General features: G+C 40.1%; 3 protein-coding genes across 4 annotated transcripts; 1 reads left to right on the forward strand and 2 right to left on the reverse strand.

Annotated features, from left to right (window-relative positions):
• Window positions 1-201: 201 nt before the first annotated feature.
• vps72a (vacuolar protein sorting 72 homolog a) lies at window positions 202-3,738 on the reverse strand. Its single transcript, XM_020101902.2, has 6 exons — window positions 3,363-3,738; window positions 2,446-2,598; window positions 1,820-1,940; window positions 1,542-1,718; window positions 1,205-1,349; window positions 202-1,044 (listed from the first exon to the last, which is right to left on the reverse strand). Exons 1-6 carry the CDS (start codon window positions 3,477-3,479, stop codon window positions 663-665), a joined length of 1,095 nt encoding a protein of 364 aa, XP_019957461.1. The 5' UTR covers window positions 3,480-3,738; the 3' UTR covers window positions 202-662.
• A 452-nt stretch (window positions 3,739-4,190) lies between these two features.
• LOC109638814 (leucine-rich repeat and immunoglobulin-like domain-containing nogo receptor-interacting protein 1) lies at window positions 4,191-9,799 on the reverse strand. 2 transcript variants are annotated; one of them, XM_020101959.2, is made up of 4 exons: window positions 9,632-9,799; window positions 9,474-9,527; window positions 6,820-6,896; window positions 4,191-6,677 (listed from the first exon to the last, which is right to left on the reverse strand). In XM_020101959.2, the coding sequence occupies exon 4, from the start codon at window positions 6,663-6,665 to the stop codon at window positions 4,848-4,850; it is 1,818 nt and encodes a 605-aa protein (XP_019957518.2). In that variant the 5' UTR covers window positions 6,666-6,677; window positions 6,820-6,896; window positions 9,474-9,527; window positions 9,632-9,799; the 3' UTR covers window positions 4,191-4,847. The 2 variants fall into 2 exon arrangements, with proteins under 2 accessions (XP_019957518.2, XP_019957519.2); XM_020101960.2 differs by having other exon boundaries at window positions 9,474-9,751.
• Window positions 9,800-11,034: 1,235 nt separating this feature from the next.
• Window positions 11,035-16,134, forward strand: ctss1 (cathepsin S, ortholog 1). Its single transcript, XM_020101936.2, has 8 exons — window positions 11,035-11,530; window positions 12,112-12,232; window positions 12,313-12,435; window positions 14,356-14,508; window positions 14,588-14,812; window positions 15,174-15,339; window positions 15,664-15,769; window positions 15,890-16,134. Exons 2-8 carry the CDS (start codon window positions 12,113-12,115, stop codon window positions 15,987-15,989), a joined length of 993 nt encoding a protein of 330 aa, XP_019957495.1. The 5' UTR covers window positions 11,035-11,530; window position 12,112; the 3' UTR covers window positions 15,990-16,134.
• Window positions 16,135-16,175: the final 41 nt, after the last annotated feature.

Here is a 16,175-nt window from a genome sequence, read left to right on the forward strand (position 1 = left end):
TTATAGATTTGAATGCCTTGTATCTCCTGTGATCTCATTGATGGGTTTTGAAAATATTAAGCTCTGTAGTATTTTGATTGCATTGCAGTTTATTTCAGTTCATTGTTGTCTAAGTCATTTCAGTCTAACGGATGTTTCAGTGTTTGATGCTCATGGAATGTGTTATAACCCAGAGTTCATAGAGAGAGTAAATATAAATTATTCAAAGTTTCAAATATTTATTTTTTTTTTAGTTGAGACGTATGTACATTTGTAGAAACAAAAAATCTGAACAGTAAAAAAAGGAAAATCATTATTTTAAAAAAATCAAAGCTGCCAAAGTGCAGACGTAAACATTGTTTGAATTCCAAAGCAAGTTGTAGGTCTTCATGCGCTCAGTCTGGATTTTACGAAAACAAACTCACAGAGATATCACAAGTAAGACTGTTCCTGCACTTTGAGGGAATAGGTTGCTCTGGCAATGTTGGTTTTTCATTGAGCTGCTGTACTGAGTAAAAATATCTGCAAAATATTCCCATTCATTATTTCAGCACCTGTAACGCAACCATCACAATGACTCCTTGGTCCAAAGATGTCAAATGCTAATGATTTCTCCCTCATGTCACACAATCCAGTGACTGTACCTGAACAAACCGATTTCCTAAACTCCTTACGAAACCAACCTATGTTGCAACCGCACTCTGTTTGACAAGCATTTTCTGACGAGCACCCTTAGACGCTGAGGAGTCAAGTCCCGTCCCAGTGTTTGGAAATCCATGAGCAGCCACGTACTTGCGGTACGCTTCCCGGATGATGCGGAAAGCCCGTGTGTTAGCGTAGGGTATGTCAGTGACTGGGTCTCGGTACAGTGCAGCCTTGTGGGTGACAGGACAAACCTCCTGGATGGGCAGCTGAGGACTAGACTGTGCGCTGCGAGGGAAGGCCGCCTCGAAAGCCTCGTCGTCACTGAAGGTTATGTAGGTACGGGAGCACAAGCCTCCGGAAGCCTGCTGGGCCGGTGTAGTGGGGTTCTGTGGTGCAGTCTGAGGAACATCTTGATCCAACCTAAGAAAAATGGCAAATTGAAAAATTACATTACTGTCAAAAGATACCAATGAGCTACCAACATATATAATGATTTACATTTTATTCAAGTGTAGAACTAGAAAACTTTCTGCATATTTATGTTTCAAGTAATCTCAGTCTCTCATGAACTCATACGTACCCTTCAACATCCACATTTTCCTCTTTCAGGACTGAGTGAGAGACGAGGGGCATCAGGACTGAGTGGTAGCGGATGGTCGGCCCCTCGAAACGCCGCTTCTTGTGGACTTGTTTCTTCTTGTCAGCCTCCAGACGCTCATAATTCTCTACATGCAGAAAGTAAAATAAACAGACACATCCATACTGAAGACGTATTGTATGACTCGTGTACTAATCATTACATCACATTTACTTTGTTTCTTGACAGATTGGCTACATGGATTCATTAAGATTCAGAATAAATTTGGACACATTTGTTCTCCCTTTGCTTTTGATTTGTTTTACTAACATGTTCTTACCTAAAGATCGAATGTTGATCTCAGCTGTGATCTTGGCCTCAGCCAGCAGCTCCTCCTGGGTAAGGGGCCGGTCACGATGAGCACCTCTCCTCCTCCGAGGGGCGTCCTGGCGCTCCTGCAAGCGCAGGTTGGTCTTTCTGGTATGTTCACTGGTGGACTGTCGCACAGACTTCCGAGCTAAGAAAGAATGAAGTCATACAGCTCAAACAAAACCAGAGATGAAGAATGGGGTTTATGGGGAGGTATCTGAAAATTTTGTTTTTGTGTAGGAAGCTTACTTTCACTGAAATCTTGGTATTCTTGTGGAATCCTCCTTTTTAGCTCCACTTTAGTTTTCTCAGTCTTCTTCAGCTCCTCAGAGGGTCTTTTGGGTTTGGGTTTTGCCACCTTTATAGGTTCCTTGAGTTAAACAAATACAAAAGCCATCTGTTTTGTACATGTATGACAAATCAGCAAAGTAAGTCCAAACTTTCTCAATAGCAAGTTAGAAATTCTTGTGCACATAATGTGATCTAATTCAGAAGTGTGGTGGCAAAACTAAATCAATTATCCTTTGGCTCCCTTGGCTTCAGTTGAAAGAATAGCATTTGGCAGCTAATTGCTGCACGTGCTAGTGGTTGCAGAGCAGCCACAGTAAAAAGCAGTTATAAGTGGTTCATGTGTGAACTAGTATGAAAATAAACAAAAGAACACATATGCTGAGAAAAATAAGTCACAAGATAACGCACAGAACAAACAAGCTGCCAACTAAATGCTTATAGATTTGGTTTTAGAGTTTCCATGTCTATGTAAGGAACAAAAGAAAGTCATTAATAATGCTTTGTCATTCAAAAGGTCTCATCTAAATTCATGTCCTAATGCAGGGACTTGATTCAGAGTCTGACAGCTGCTGAAACGACGTTACCTTATAAGCCTTAGTGACAACTCGACTTTTCCGCCGAGGAGCGTCCTCCTCCTGGTCGCTGTCTGGCTCGTCTCCTTCATCGATGTCAAAGTCACTGTCCACCTCGTCCTCTGTGTCTGAATGTTCTCCATGGTATTCATCATCTCCTGATTCCTAAAAGGACACATAAAATTAAAGCCAATTTAGAGGTTAAGTTATGAAATAAGATTAATAGAAAGGTTAATTCTTACAATTCAGATTCATTTGTCCCATTCTCAAAATCCAGCAGACAGACAAGAGCTTTTTTTTTTTTTTTTATACTGAGTTAAGTATTATATTCTAAGATGTAGGATTAAGCAGATATTATCGCATAAACATTCAAACTGGAATAACTTGCAGAGACTTACAGAGATACACTAACTTACACTCAGCTGTCAGGTTATAACATGCACATAGCTAAAAATACATCATATATTCAGAAGATGTCGGGATTACATCTGTTGACTCTTTAAGGAGACTAAACACCTCACTGTGCCTCTCTCAAACAAATGAATTGCTTCATCTAATCACAATATTTAACAAGCATTAAATATTCACTATTGACCTGCACAGTTGTTTACATGTTTCAAATTGTGACTGTAAATAAATGATTAGTCTGTCTGCAAATAACAATAATATTCTTCCAATAATATCCTTAAAAACAATCTTAGCTAAGCACATGCATACATGTCTTAACCCTCTCACCACTTGTTACATCTGTCAGGTTATTTCCTGACGGAATAATAAAGTACATTTGAATTTAAAGTCAATTACAACCTGATAAAGACTCATTTTTAACAACGTCTCCCTTTATGCTACAGTGAAAACCTCCAGCAGGCTGACTGGATGCTAAAGCTAACACATCAGCTCCCTCTTTGTGAATGCACTTGGTCACTCACGTCGTTGAAGCCTCCATAAGTGGTCTTGTAGAACTCGTCCTCTTCTTCTGCGTCCAGTAGTTTGGACATGCGGTTGCCCGCAGTCTTTCTTGGTTCCCGATCTACAACCAGAGTCATGGCTGCTGATTTCTTACCTTCGGGTATTAATCTGTTAGCTAGCGTCGTGCTAACTGGTATAAACTACGGGGGGGGGGGTTATATTACTTCGTCGTCACTAACTGTGGTGAATGATTACATGGAATCACTCGTGTTTTATAGCTGTTGAATCCTCTTCAAGTTCGTACTAATACGATAGAAAATGTTGTTGTGGTCTCAGCTACATACAAAGCTAGTGCTAGCCGCCACTAGCCGCTTCCGAAACACTTCCGGGGCAGATGATGCACTTCCGGCTTACGGTTTAAAAAAGGGTTTTCAAGATAAAATTGCTCTTCATTTAAGTTTTATTAATTTTGACTTAAAAACACAACTTGTTAAAGTTGTTTTGACTAATATCCATTTACAAAGCGTTATTTAATTCACTTAAATATAAATATATAAATACAACGTAGCTCTTCCTTTGGTTCTATCGTCATGGAAACTAGTGATGTTGATGCCTGGCTCTGAGCTGATGGTGTTACCATGGCAACAACATGACTTGGCTGAACCACTTTGTGATGAAAATTATGATTTTTGTTCATCATCTTATCTTAACGAAAATTAACTAAATGAACTGTCTCACACATTTTACTCTCATTACGTGTAATTTAATCAATTTGTGTGTGTGTGTAAAGTTTGGAACCGAGAACACATGAATAACGACACCACAATCTACAACATGACATATCTGTAAGCACAATTACTTTATTGTATGCTGGGTTTTTTTAAAGAAGACACATGAAGTGATTTATTGGGGAAATAAAAACATACAAAAATACAGTACACACATCTGAATAAAGAATGAGTACTGTAGTAAATATGTCAATAATAGCAAAACATTTAAATCAAATAAATTAGAATAGAACAGACATGCAAGTGTTGTGCACCTTAACCTTAACATAAGGTGTCTGTTATATTTTTGTTATCTCACAGCTACCATACAATAATTATTTCAGTAAATTGGTCAATATCTACATCAATAAAACTGAAAAGGCATATGAAAGGTTGTACTATTTCTGTACTGAGATCTTAAATCATTTCTATGAATAAACCTTAACAAGGGAAATATTTGCAATATGCTTTCAACAAATTAATTTATAAATCTACATTGTACATATGTAATTCTGCATACTTTGGTTGTTATCTTTCCCGGAAGAGCAGAAAGCAGCAGGGCTGGGTTTTATGGTGTGTGTTTCTTTCACTTTGCAACAGAAATATTAGGTAATGTACTCACATATACATGAAAGTATAATTTTTATAAAGTTAAAATGCTATTAAAAATCAACTGTGATTAATTAGTACTTGTCAAGTATTTTACAGCTGACAAACCTTTCAATTTTCTTTATTGACTCATATCAGTTTCATGGTAAACCTACTTGTCTCCATATAATTTCCTTTGCCTCCATTACTGCTCGACACAGCACTGCGTGGCACATACGCGATGGTGGCCGTGTGCTTTATTTGGCCTTTGCTTTTACTCCAGAAGAACATGAAAATGAAACAAACACTCACAGAACTGAAAAATGAAAGAAACCCAATGGCTGCTGCTATCAGCAAAGTCTTGACATCAAATGGGTGTTTCTGATTTTCATTCACACCAGGAGCGGCAGACGGGAGGGCAAACCAAGCTTTAAAACGAGAGGGGTTGGAAAAGGCTCGGACGCGAAGGCTGATGGCCAGGCTGTCATTTCCTGCCGCATTAGATGCCACGCAGAGATAAGTGCCGCTGTCTTGAGGCTGCACATAGCGAACCTCCAGTGAGCCATTAGAGAGAGTCCGTATTCTACCAGTAGGCGATAAAGGTCTTAGCAGTGGGTTTAGCCAGCTTACAGACGGCAGAGGGTCACCTTCCACATCGCAGTAAAACACCACCGTGTGTCCCTGATCTACTTTCACTTCCTGAGGTGTGCGGTTCAGAATCTGCGGCTGGCGACAGGTGAGCAGGCCGGGAAGCTCAGCGTCAGAAAAGTCCAGGAAATTCCAGGCCTCCAGCTGGAGAGAGGTAGTGCAAGTCGGAGACTGTCCGCCAAAGTCCAGGTACAGGCGTCTTCGCACCACCCACAGCAAACGGCAGTCGCATGCCAGTGGGTTATTATCTAGTCCCAAAGTTTTTAGGTTGTTCACTGATTGAAGAGCACCTGCCTCGAGTGTGGTGAGAAGGTTTCTGGATACATTCAGCAACTTGAAATGACTTAGCCCTCTGAATGCTCCGATTCCGATGTGTAACAACGATCCGCCGACCAGATGGAGCTCCTGGAGCCGCAGCAAGTCTCCAAGCAGGTTCCCGTGAATGTAAGTGATCGGATTAAAGGAAAGGTCGAGGTGTACGAGATATACAAGATGATGCAAAGGGACGTAGGGCACAGCACTGAGGTTGCAGTGTGTGATAGTGAGGGATGAGAGGTTTAGGCCAAAGAGGCTGTTTCCTGACAGCGTCTCCAACCAGGGGCAATGAGAAATGGCCAGCTCTTTGAGGCGCACGAGATGATGGAAAGAATAGTTTGGCAGCGTGGAGAGGCCCAGGCGGTGAAAACGAAGGCTCCTCAGTACACCTAGCTGTGTGAGCGCCTCCGTTGGCACAGCAGTGAGGTTACAGCCGTCGAGGTGCAGCTCCTGTAGACCAATTAGTCCAGCGAACGCTTGATGAGAGATGAAAACAAAGTCGTTATCTGCTGCTTTAAGACACTGCAGGGCTGCCAAGTCACGGAAAGTGAAATCAAGGAGAACGAGGATCTCATTGCTGCTGATGTCCAGTAGCTGCAGGTTTGGCAAACCGGCAAACGCTCCCACAGGAATGATCTTGAGGCGGTTGCGGGCGAGACGCAGCGCCAGCAGGCTTCGCAGGCCGAGAAAGGCCTCCAGTTCAACTACTGCAAGAAGATTGTCGCTCAAATCCAAATCTAAAAGTTGCGTCAAACTCTGGAACTGCTGATGCACCAGAGTCTTTATGTTATTGTGAGTTAAGTTGAGTGTTTTAGCGTCTGGAGAGAGATCGTCTGGGACTGTGCTGAGTTGGCCACGAGAGCAGTTCACCTCCAGCAGCTCGGCGTCGCAGCGGCAGGACTGTGGACACGACCGGCGTGTTTCTGAAGTCACTGCCACTCCAACTGCCAACAAGTAGAGGACTCCCCAGCACAGGCGTCTGTGGAGAGAAAACGCCTCGAACATCTGGTGACGAGCCTGCATGTGGGTGAGAGAGAGAGAGGCAGCTGAGAAAAGAGTGAGGGAGGGATTCAAAGTTGGGGAACTGTAACTTCCTGCAACACAATAATACAACAAACGGAAAATATGTTGTTTTATGTATTTAAAGATATTTTCTCACCTCTCAGCGAACAGGAAGTAGCTTTTCATAACCAGGCAGCTGCTGATGTTGGGCCTGTCTTCATAGACTCACAAATACTGGAGACGAAATAACACAGAAAGGACGTGGTTAAATGTTGGAAGGTGATGGTGCTGATGATGATGATGATAATGATTGATACAAAGTCCAAGACAGAACTTTATTTTTTTGGTTGTTGTTGTTGTTGGCACCACAGACGTACAAACAACCTCACTATATTTCAACAAGTCACAGTTTAGTTTATGAAAAGCACACAGAACATTTTGAGTAAAGATTCGGGTGTGTGTCTGTTCTGTGAGACTCAAGTTGGCTGGCTGTGATTTAACCAAGATAAACCTCTAGACTTCTAAACCACCATTAATTAAATCTCTGACCTCTATAAGAGCAACACCAATCAATCAGCAGAGCTTATCTCCTTATATACAACTTTATGCAACTCTAATGATGCTACATTAGACGGACTCAGCCAAGAGGCTGCTGTCCTGCGGATGGTTTTTATTTCAACTTGACAGCTCTGCCGGGAATGAATCAAATAAAAAGCAAGAACAGGTTGTCGAGACAGATTGTCCTCTCTTGTTTAATTTATGCGGTCTGAAAGCAGAAAGAGAGAGACGGAGTAACCTTGCACCAAATGAAGCGTCACACAGACTTAAACGTTCAATTATCTGCGGGTCCACAATTACTGCAAACATCATCCCTCTCTTGGAAAAATTACAATATCAGAGTGGCACCATTTCCCCATTTGTTACATTCAGTATGTCATGTTTTGTTGATCAGATGTTGTGATTACAGTGAAAGCAGTTTGTAGGCGGATTTAAAGGAGCCTTTTTTCATTATGTTGTGCATCTTTCAGGGCAAATAGATTTGACTTAGCTGCATAATAATGTAGAAGCGACATACTGATGAGGACGTGTGGCATTTAAGACTAGACATCACTCATGTGCTCTCACAAACTTTTATTAGATCATGGTTTGATAGAGAATCAAATTGCATTTTGGTTTATTTTTGTTTAATTTAGAATTGATTATTCCTCTGGGTTTTTTTAATGTTTTTTTATGTTGTTCTTTTACCTGTTTTTGACTGCATTTCTGAATGTGATCATGATTTATCTTTCCAATTATATTTTTCTATTTGAAGCACCTTGCAACTCTCGTTTTGAGAGATGCCATAGAAATAAAAGGGTATTATAATTATTATTATGTAAAATTTATTAAGCTTTCATTTGAGGAGAGGAAAAGGATCAATACAATACCAACATTTCCATGACTAATATTTAAAAGTGTTATATTTCACATAAAACCTTTCATATTTATTTCTGATATGTGGCCACATCAAAAATGTAATTATTTTATAACAACTTTTTTCAACATGTTATATTTTTCTCAAACACATCAAATAAAAACAAACCACAGCAAAGGTACAGAAAATTTGAATTCAAGATTAAAAATAGATATCCATAAGTTTATAGGTACTTTGACGATGCTCAGATCTAGAGGAACTGGAGTGAATAAAAATAGTCACAAATTTCTTTTATCATATTGTCAACACTGAGTAAATCATATGGAATGAAAAAGCAAAAATAATAGCATTAATCAAGAAATATGACATTTTAATATTACGGCTGTTTATGGAACTAATACTCCAATCAACTCATTTTATGTAATCAGTTTCCAAACCCACCACTAGGAAGCAGCAAACGCAGAAATACGTCAGTGCATTAGTTTGTTGAAATGCAGTGATGTTGACCATCTGCAGGCTTTTTCTGTAACTGCATCAAAGTCGACTGTGACTGTTCAAATGTAACCGTCACATATTTCATGATCATCACAAGTAATGAATCCCTGTGATGGTCACGTCACACGAAATCCATAAACAGTTTATATTTTCTTATGTGGAAACAAGAATCTGAGGCAGCAAACAAACTGTGAGTCTGTAAAAAGAAATGACTAATGAAGCAGCTCATCAGACAAAATGTACTGTTCACATATCAGCGAGTCGCACAAATTTGCCAAGAAAGCGAGAGAAGAAAGAAAAATATACATAACACCTTCTAGTGGGATGCCACCCTCAGCTTTGGCAGCTCCACTCACATGTTGTTGTGCAGGAGGATGCAACACTTATAGAGCGTGTGTGGTCAGAGACAGGAAGAACAACAGGAGGACTGACTGCAGATAAATGTGACATTTTATGCAGAAATATTAATAATGTTTAATATTAGTCATGTGAAAAGTGAGTGCTATTTTGTGCTTTTTCTCATCCCTGCAAACTAATTTGTTTTAGTGCCACAATTATTGATTTAATTAAAATCTCCCTGTGATTTCACACCTAAATCATCTTATTTTGAAACTTGTGGCAGCCGAGGAAACTTGGTCTGACATTCAAGATGTAATCGAACATACAGGACAGAGTGAAGCAGGAGGAAATGACCTCTCACACTTTGTTTTACAGATTTGTCCTGATGCAGTTATTTGAATGGACCCTGGGTATCAATGTGACTGAGACTGATGAAAGAAACTCCAATGATGGAGGCTGACAGCTCCTGAACTCTGTGTTAACTCAAATTATGTTGTGTAAAAAACACAAAATTGCAGCAATTTGTAAGTAAAAGGGGAGAAAAGTCAGGTTTTGTGACTCACCGTCTCTTCAACGTGGAGGGCTTCTCATTGTGATGGCTCCAGTTTCACAATTTTCTAGTTAAAAGAAAACCCAGAAGAGAACGTTTGCAAATGTCACTTTTTTCCTGCCTCAGAAAAACATCCAGATGAAACCCGCAACGTGAGAGAAACACACGCACCATGAGAATAACGCCTCATCCTCCCATTGTGATATTTTTCAACTGGAAGCGCTTTGATGCTGCAGCTCAGTTCCCCTGTTGCTTTGCTGTCCTCATGGCAACAACAACAATCTGGCTCTGGACGCGCAAGTGCATGCTGGGGGATTATATGCACTAGCTCCTGGACAGCATCCAACGCTCTGCGCTGGATGACAGGAGGCAGGCACAGGTCAGCCAAACGCAGAGATTTAGGGGGCAATACCAGATGGGCACGAATTTACACTTAAAAGAATAAAATACTATCCTTTGTCTTTCTCTACTTCGTACCCGTTTGGCAGTTTGATTGTGATCTATATATATTTTTTGTTGTTCCTTGTTTGGTGCTGCAGGTTAAAACACTAATTGAACAATCAATTATCACTCTGTGGATAATGAGTTAGTGAATTTAAAGCAAACTGAAATGTAGTGGACACAGGGTCTGAGGCTACAGTTGATCAGTGATCAGTGATAATCAATTAGTGATTAGTAATTAACATTATTCAAGTACTTTTCTAAACAAGCTGTATAGTGAAATGTGTATATAATGTACATGTTCTGTATTTTTTATTTTAGTTTTTACCATATCACCTTAAAGATTAAAGATAAAAGCTGTTTTTGGAACTCATCAGCTGATTCTTTTCCTAAATTGCCTCACAGTGAATCTATGTGGAGTTTCAAATAGAAGATGTGGGCGTTAACATCTTTCATGAATTCAACATTTGCTGACATTTCATGAAAAATGTTTTTTCAAGTGGTTGATCATCATCCCACGTCTCTAAAAGACTTATGTAATAATAATTTGAACATAACAGACGCAAATTAAATAATGAATTTAATGTTTCGTCTGCTCACCCCCTTGTTAATACTCCAAACACTTTGATGAGCAAACGCTGGCTGCAGATTCAATATAAAATTGAAATTATAGAAGAATGGAAACAATCAGGTGTGTGAGTGGGACGTCCCGCCTCTGTGTTTAGCTGCAGGATTATATGAGGAGTGTGTGTCGACAGGAAAGATGCATGATCACCACAGAAGAAGGGCCACTGCTGAGTCAGGGACTCACCATCTGGTACCTCAGGGACGCTGTGCTCGTCAGCGAAACTCTGTCCAACCCCGGATTCAGGAAGAGGAGAGATCAGAGAACAACGCCAATTTATACGGCCTCCACCAAATCAAAGTTCCACGTTGTATAATATCCTCCTGACGTATTATCATCCCCGCAGTGATGCCGGCTGTGGACTCTGGGAATTTCCCTCCTGTAGATGGTGTTTTTGGAGATTTTCCCTGTTTTTCAATTGGAAATCAGAGACGAATGTAAATGAATGAACATTTACTCAACTGACTGAACTCACATCACAACCTCTGTCTGACAGTGATATTAGCAGCAGCAGCAGCAGCAGCACTAAATTTATCTTGTGGTTTTCTCATTTCCAGATAAAAAGGTTTTCAGACTAATCTTCTCACTTTAACCAAGTGAAATGTCAAAGTGCTTGAGAAAACTGACAGATTATCGAAACCATTTAACATTAGATTCACTTCCACTGTTTCATTTGCAAAATCATCCTCACATTTGCTAAATAATTCCTCTTGACATTCACTTGCATGTCTTCCACGAGCAGTCTCATTTATCTACTGGCCTTTTTCTAGCGTTCAACCTCTGTCGCTCACACGTCTCGGACTGGAGAGATATTTAGAGCTGCTGCTGCAGCTGGCTGAGAATTAGATTCACATGACGAGCCAGTGGGGAAAAAAAAAAAAAAGAAAAACACTGTGTAAGAAAATTGCACTTCCTCTTTAAAGTGTGAAGGTGCTCTTGTCCGTTTGTTGAGGGGTGCACTTTCTTCTTGGGACTAAAGAACCGGCTGATTATTCTACAACAAGGTAAACTGTTTATTTAATGTAATGACCCAACATTGTTTGGCTTGTTTGTGTGGCAGTGAGAGACGTTTAGATTCCTCCTGTTTGAGGAGAAGAATGATTGTGTGTTGTCTGTTGTGCAGAATCAATGTGTGTTTCTGATTCTTATTGAACTGTAAAGCAGCTTTGACAATATACGATTGTGGAGGTTTCAGACTTGGTTAGCTGAGCCGTGCATGTACATAGTGCAGTCTTTCATGACTGTTGATGTGTATTTGTGAATGTTTCTACTCTAGAGAGAAGCTAATCAGCAGTTGATGATACTGACACTAACAATATGAGGGAGTTTAAATTTAACTGTCAGGATGCGAAATAAAATCAATCTTCAATAGAAGATAAACATTTTAAAGTGTATTTTTGTCCAAAATCCTGGTTACAACCCTGCTCATCTATAAGGGGTCTTTCACAAGTTCCCAGAAAATGTGACGTCTGTGGATGTGGATAAAAGGAATGAGTTTAAATTCATGTCTCTACTAAAACTCACAAAGTGTGTGTGACTGTGATCTCTCACATATAGTGATCACTTTTACTGTCTTCCTCCGCAGGATGCACATTTTGTGTGTGGTGTTGCTTTTGGCCTCTCTGGTCCTCGGCCACTCTTCACCTGCTTTAAATAAAACATGGGAGGAGTGGAAAGTCCAAAATCACAGGGTTTATGACAACGAGGTGGGACTTTTCTTTATCAATATAGACACATAACTCACCTGGTAGATTAGTATAGTTCACAGTCAGTGCTGTTGTTTCAGACGGAGATCTGCTTCAGGAGAGCAGTGTGGCAGAAGAACCTGAACCTGGTGCTGAGACACAACCAGGAGGCTTCAGCAGGAAAACCCAGCTTCACTTTGGGACTGAACCACCTGTCAGACATGGTACGAATCTGCTCCAGCACAAATACTGATGTTTTGACGATAGGCCCTTTCAACTTCTCAGTTTTGCATCGTGACAGAGAGCAATAATTAAAATTAGTGAATCTAGTTAATTCTACTACTCTACTTTTAACCTTTTCTATTTTTCACCTTTTTTCGAGCACAACCTTGCAACATTGTAATTAACTGTCTATTTTTGCTCTGTTAATCTTTTTACTTAACAATAGTGAACTGAATAACTGCTTCAATACTAGAAGGGATCTCAGTAAAGCACAAACCTCCAACCAAGGCCCGACAGTCTGGTTAAATCCTGTATCTGCCCCTTTGTCCGGATCTGTGTCTAAATTGAATTTTCTTGGCCCACGTCCCAAACATCCATCAAGTTTCATGGAAATCTGTTCAGCAGTTTTTGCATAATCCTGCAGAAACAAACAAATCAAACAGACAGGTGGAAACAAAACTTCCATGGTGGAGGTAATAATCAGGGTTTACTGTCTACTGTACACATCCGACCATTCACATGGCTCTATGCTAACAGCTAAAGGACAAATGTTATATAACTAAGGAAACCTAATAATCCATAACTTAATATATTCAATATAAAAGAATTTGTAGCCAAATAATGGTCGTCCAGCAAATAACAGAACAGGAGTTTGTTCAGAACACAAATGTGTGTGTGAGACCTCTGGTGGATACAAACTTCATGACAAACATTTCAGCCAGAAGACACGATTCTTCACACTGTATCACCACTACTGACTCACAACCTGAAGTGAAATCATTGACCTTCACTGGTACAAGGCAGAGCAACACTGTTAATCTGCATTTAAACCTGCAACATTTGGGCTTAATTTAAAGGCTTAATTTAAAGCTCAATCTATAGAACAGCTCTAATCTGACTTTATACAATCTGATTAAATTAATCCAGTATAGGCTGCTGGGCCAATCTGGACAATCAGTGCTGTGACCCACAGAACACGAGAGGAGGCAACAAACTTCATCATTCATATACAAAATCAAATATATATATTTATCTAAAATTGTTGTTCTGAGCATTTAAATAAATATGGATTTAAATTCCTTTATAAAGATGTTAAAATTAACCCTATTATTTTTTAGAAATAGAGAAACGTTATAACAATTATGTACAGTATGTAAAATGCAGTAAAACAAATAAAACAAATAATTAGATACAGTACAAGAAACAATTCCACATAATAGAGAAAAAAATGATATATATATTGGCAGCCAGGATTTTTCCTCACGTGTCAGTGTCGTCTCTTTGTTCAGATTAATACTCGTCTAAGTGCGAGGGAATGGAGAATGTGCGGAGTAAATACGGAGGGGGGGCCTTTACAGTGATGCACTGGAAGGTACCGGAAAGAGGTTGTTTTGTGTCATGAGCCTAAAGACAGCAGGACCCTGAGGAGAGGAGAGTGTAGGTGTGTAGGTGTGACGTGTTGACGCTGCAGGAAACTGGAAACAATGACTTGGACACATTCAAGCGTTTGGCCTCCAGTCAAAGATCCCGAAGGACGAGGTGTTACAGTTTCCTTGGAGACAAATAAGGTGTTGTGATCAATTAAAGTAGGATTATTATTGAATCTGACAGAAGCAACAGCAGGATTGTGCAGCAAAAAAATAAATGAATTGCCGGACATTAATTGGATTCAAAATTTTAAAAAATGTAAATTGATGCTGCAGTCGGCTCTGTGCTCTTTCTCCTGAAGGCAGATTAGATAAGAATCATTCTTGATAAGAATCAAAGGAAGTTGTGTTTATTTCTATGACTGCTGTTGGTGTCACTGATGCTGAAGGAAAGTATGAAGAGATAACAACATATTTACATCAACACAAAACCCAGTGGAGGACTGGGTTTTGTGGGGGGGCAATGCAGCACATGTTCCTTTTTTTTCTGTTAAGACAACCGAGGAGATCAACGAGAGGCTGAACGGCTTGAGGCTGGAGGAGCTGGTTCTTTTCAAAAACCACACATTAAAGAGAGCGAACGGCTCATTGACGCCTCCGAGTGTGGACTGGAGGAAGGAGGGCCTGGTCAGTCCTGTCCAGAACCAAGTAAGAAATCATCTGAGCACGATCTGATGAGAACCCTCCGATAGGAAAGGTGGTCATTGCGTTTTCCTCTCTTTGAAAGGGTTTATGTGGGTCGTGCTGGGCCTTCAGCTCTCTGGGGGCTCTCGAGGGGCAAATAAGGAAGCGAACCGGTGTCCTCGTCCCACTGAGTCCACAGAACCTGGTGGACTGCAGCATCACGGACGGTAACCATGGCTGCAGAGGAGGATACATCTCTAAAGCCTACAGCTACGTCATCCGCAATGGAGGGGTCGACTCCGAGAGATTTTACCCCTATGAACACAAGGTTGGCCTCAGAAAGCACCAGGGCCACTTTTTATTTCCTCCTGAAATTTTTATTTTTTCTGATTTTGTTAGTTCTACTTGTTTGTTTGTTGATTCTTCTCTTTTTTCTTGCAGTGTTTTTACTAAATGGTATTAACATTTCTTATCAGTTGTTATTTTTACAGAGCTGAAACCTGTTTTGATGTGTAAAGTGAATAATAATCCACTGTACATAATCATATGTAGTTGCATAAATAATGTGTATATTTTACTGTGTAATACTGTGATGTTTTATATGTTTTATCTATAGATTTAGAGTTAAATAAGATGTATTTTAAATAATGATATCTGATATATTACATTCATCTCATCTCTGTTTGTAGAACGGGATATGTCGTTATTCTGTGAATGGAAAAGCTGGATCCTGCTCTACTTTTCACATCCTTCCATCAGGAGATGAGAGAGCTCTGCAGGAAGCGGTGGCATCAGTGGGACCCGTCGCTGTGGCTGTGAACGCCATGTTGCCGTCGTTCCACCTGTACAGAGGAGGTGAGGCTGGGTCAGCAGCTCTCAACCTGCACCTTCTCATCTGAGACGTTTTGCGTATTTTAAGTTAGGATGATTTGGGTTATTTTTAGAAGGCCTGTGGCTCTCCATTCTTTTCCAAATATAATTTATTTTTACTGGAAGTTGTCAGGAGTGAACAACAATAAGTTCACAGCATGAACTCAATCTTTAATAGACAAAAACTACACAACACACACCTCATTCACTCATGAAGACCCACACAGAAAATAATCATTTCTTCAAACATCAAGAGCCTTTGTGACACTTCATCATTTTCCCATTTTACTAAACTTATGAATCTTTCAGGTTTATACAACGTCCCGAACTGCAGCCCGAGGTCTATAAATCATGCCGTCCTAGTTGTGGGCTACGGCACCGACAACGGACAAGACTACTGGCTGGTGAAAAACAGGTGACTGCTGCCTTTTGAGACTGGATAGTTGAAATGCTGCCACCTTCACTCATGTGAAAAGAAATATGTGACTCCGTGTGTAAGATCAATATCAAATCTGACGTCTCTCTGTGGTTTCAGTTGGGGAACTGCGTGGGGAGAGGAAGGCTTCATCCGAATAGCGAGGAACAAGAATAACCTCTGCGGCATCGCCAGCTTTGCAGTTTATCCAACACTGTGAAAACACCTGTCACCTGAATCATATCTCAGAAGAATTCTTTTTTTAAATTTAATATCAGAAACAAGATCAATGCTGTTTTTTTCCATTAAATTGCAGATGCTGTCCTAAACAAAATAAAAAATACCTTTTAGCTGTCACCATCTTACTTTGTCTCATTTATCACATTATTCCCCCTCAGATCTCACT

Source organism: Paralichthys olivaceus, chromosome 20 (genome assembly GCF_024713975.1).
Source record: "Paralichthys olivaceus isolate ysfri-2021 chromosome 20, ASM2471397v2, whole genome shotgun sequence".
In the NCBI taxonomy this organism is placed as follows: domain Eukaryota; kingdom Metazoa; phylum Chordata; class Actinopteri; order Pleuronectiformes; family Paralichthyidae; genus Paralichthys; species Paralichthys olivaceus.

Excerpts from the sequence above, each read along its gene's own strand:
- vps72a (XM_020101902.2), bottom strand. The coding sequence starts at position 3,479 with ATGACTCTGGTTGTAGATCGGGAACCAAGAAAGACTGCGGGCAACCGC. Across the intron at positions 2,599-3,362 it reads CTTATGGAGGCTTCAACGAC|GAATCAGGAGATGATGAATA; the intron begins GTGAGTGACCAA and ends GTGTCCTTTTAG. Across the intron at positions 1,719-1,819 it reads ATACCAAGATTTCAGTGAAA|CTCGGAAGTCTGTGCGACAG; the intron begins GTAAGCTTCCTA and ends ATTCTTTCTTAG.
- ctss1 (XM_020101936.2), top strand. The coding sequence starts at position 12,113 with ATGCACATTTTGTGTGTGGTGTTGCTTTTGGCCTCTCTGGTCCTCGGC. Across the intron at positions 14,509-14,587 it reads TCAGTCCTGTCCAGAACCAA|GGTTTATGTGGGTCGTGCTG; the intron begins GTAAGAAATCAT and ends TCTCTTTGAAAG. Across the intron at positions 15,340-15,663 it reads GTTCCACCTGTACAGAGGAG|GTTTATACAACGTCCCGAAC; the intron begins GTGAGGCTGGGT and ends TGAATCTTTCAG.
- LOC109638814 (XM_020101959.2), bottom strand. The coding sequence starts at position 6,665 with ATGTTCGAGGCGTTTTCTCTCCACAGACGCCTGTGCTGGGGAGTCCTC.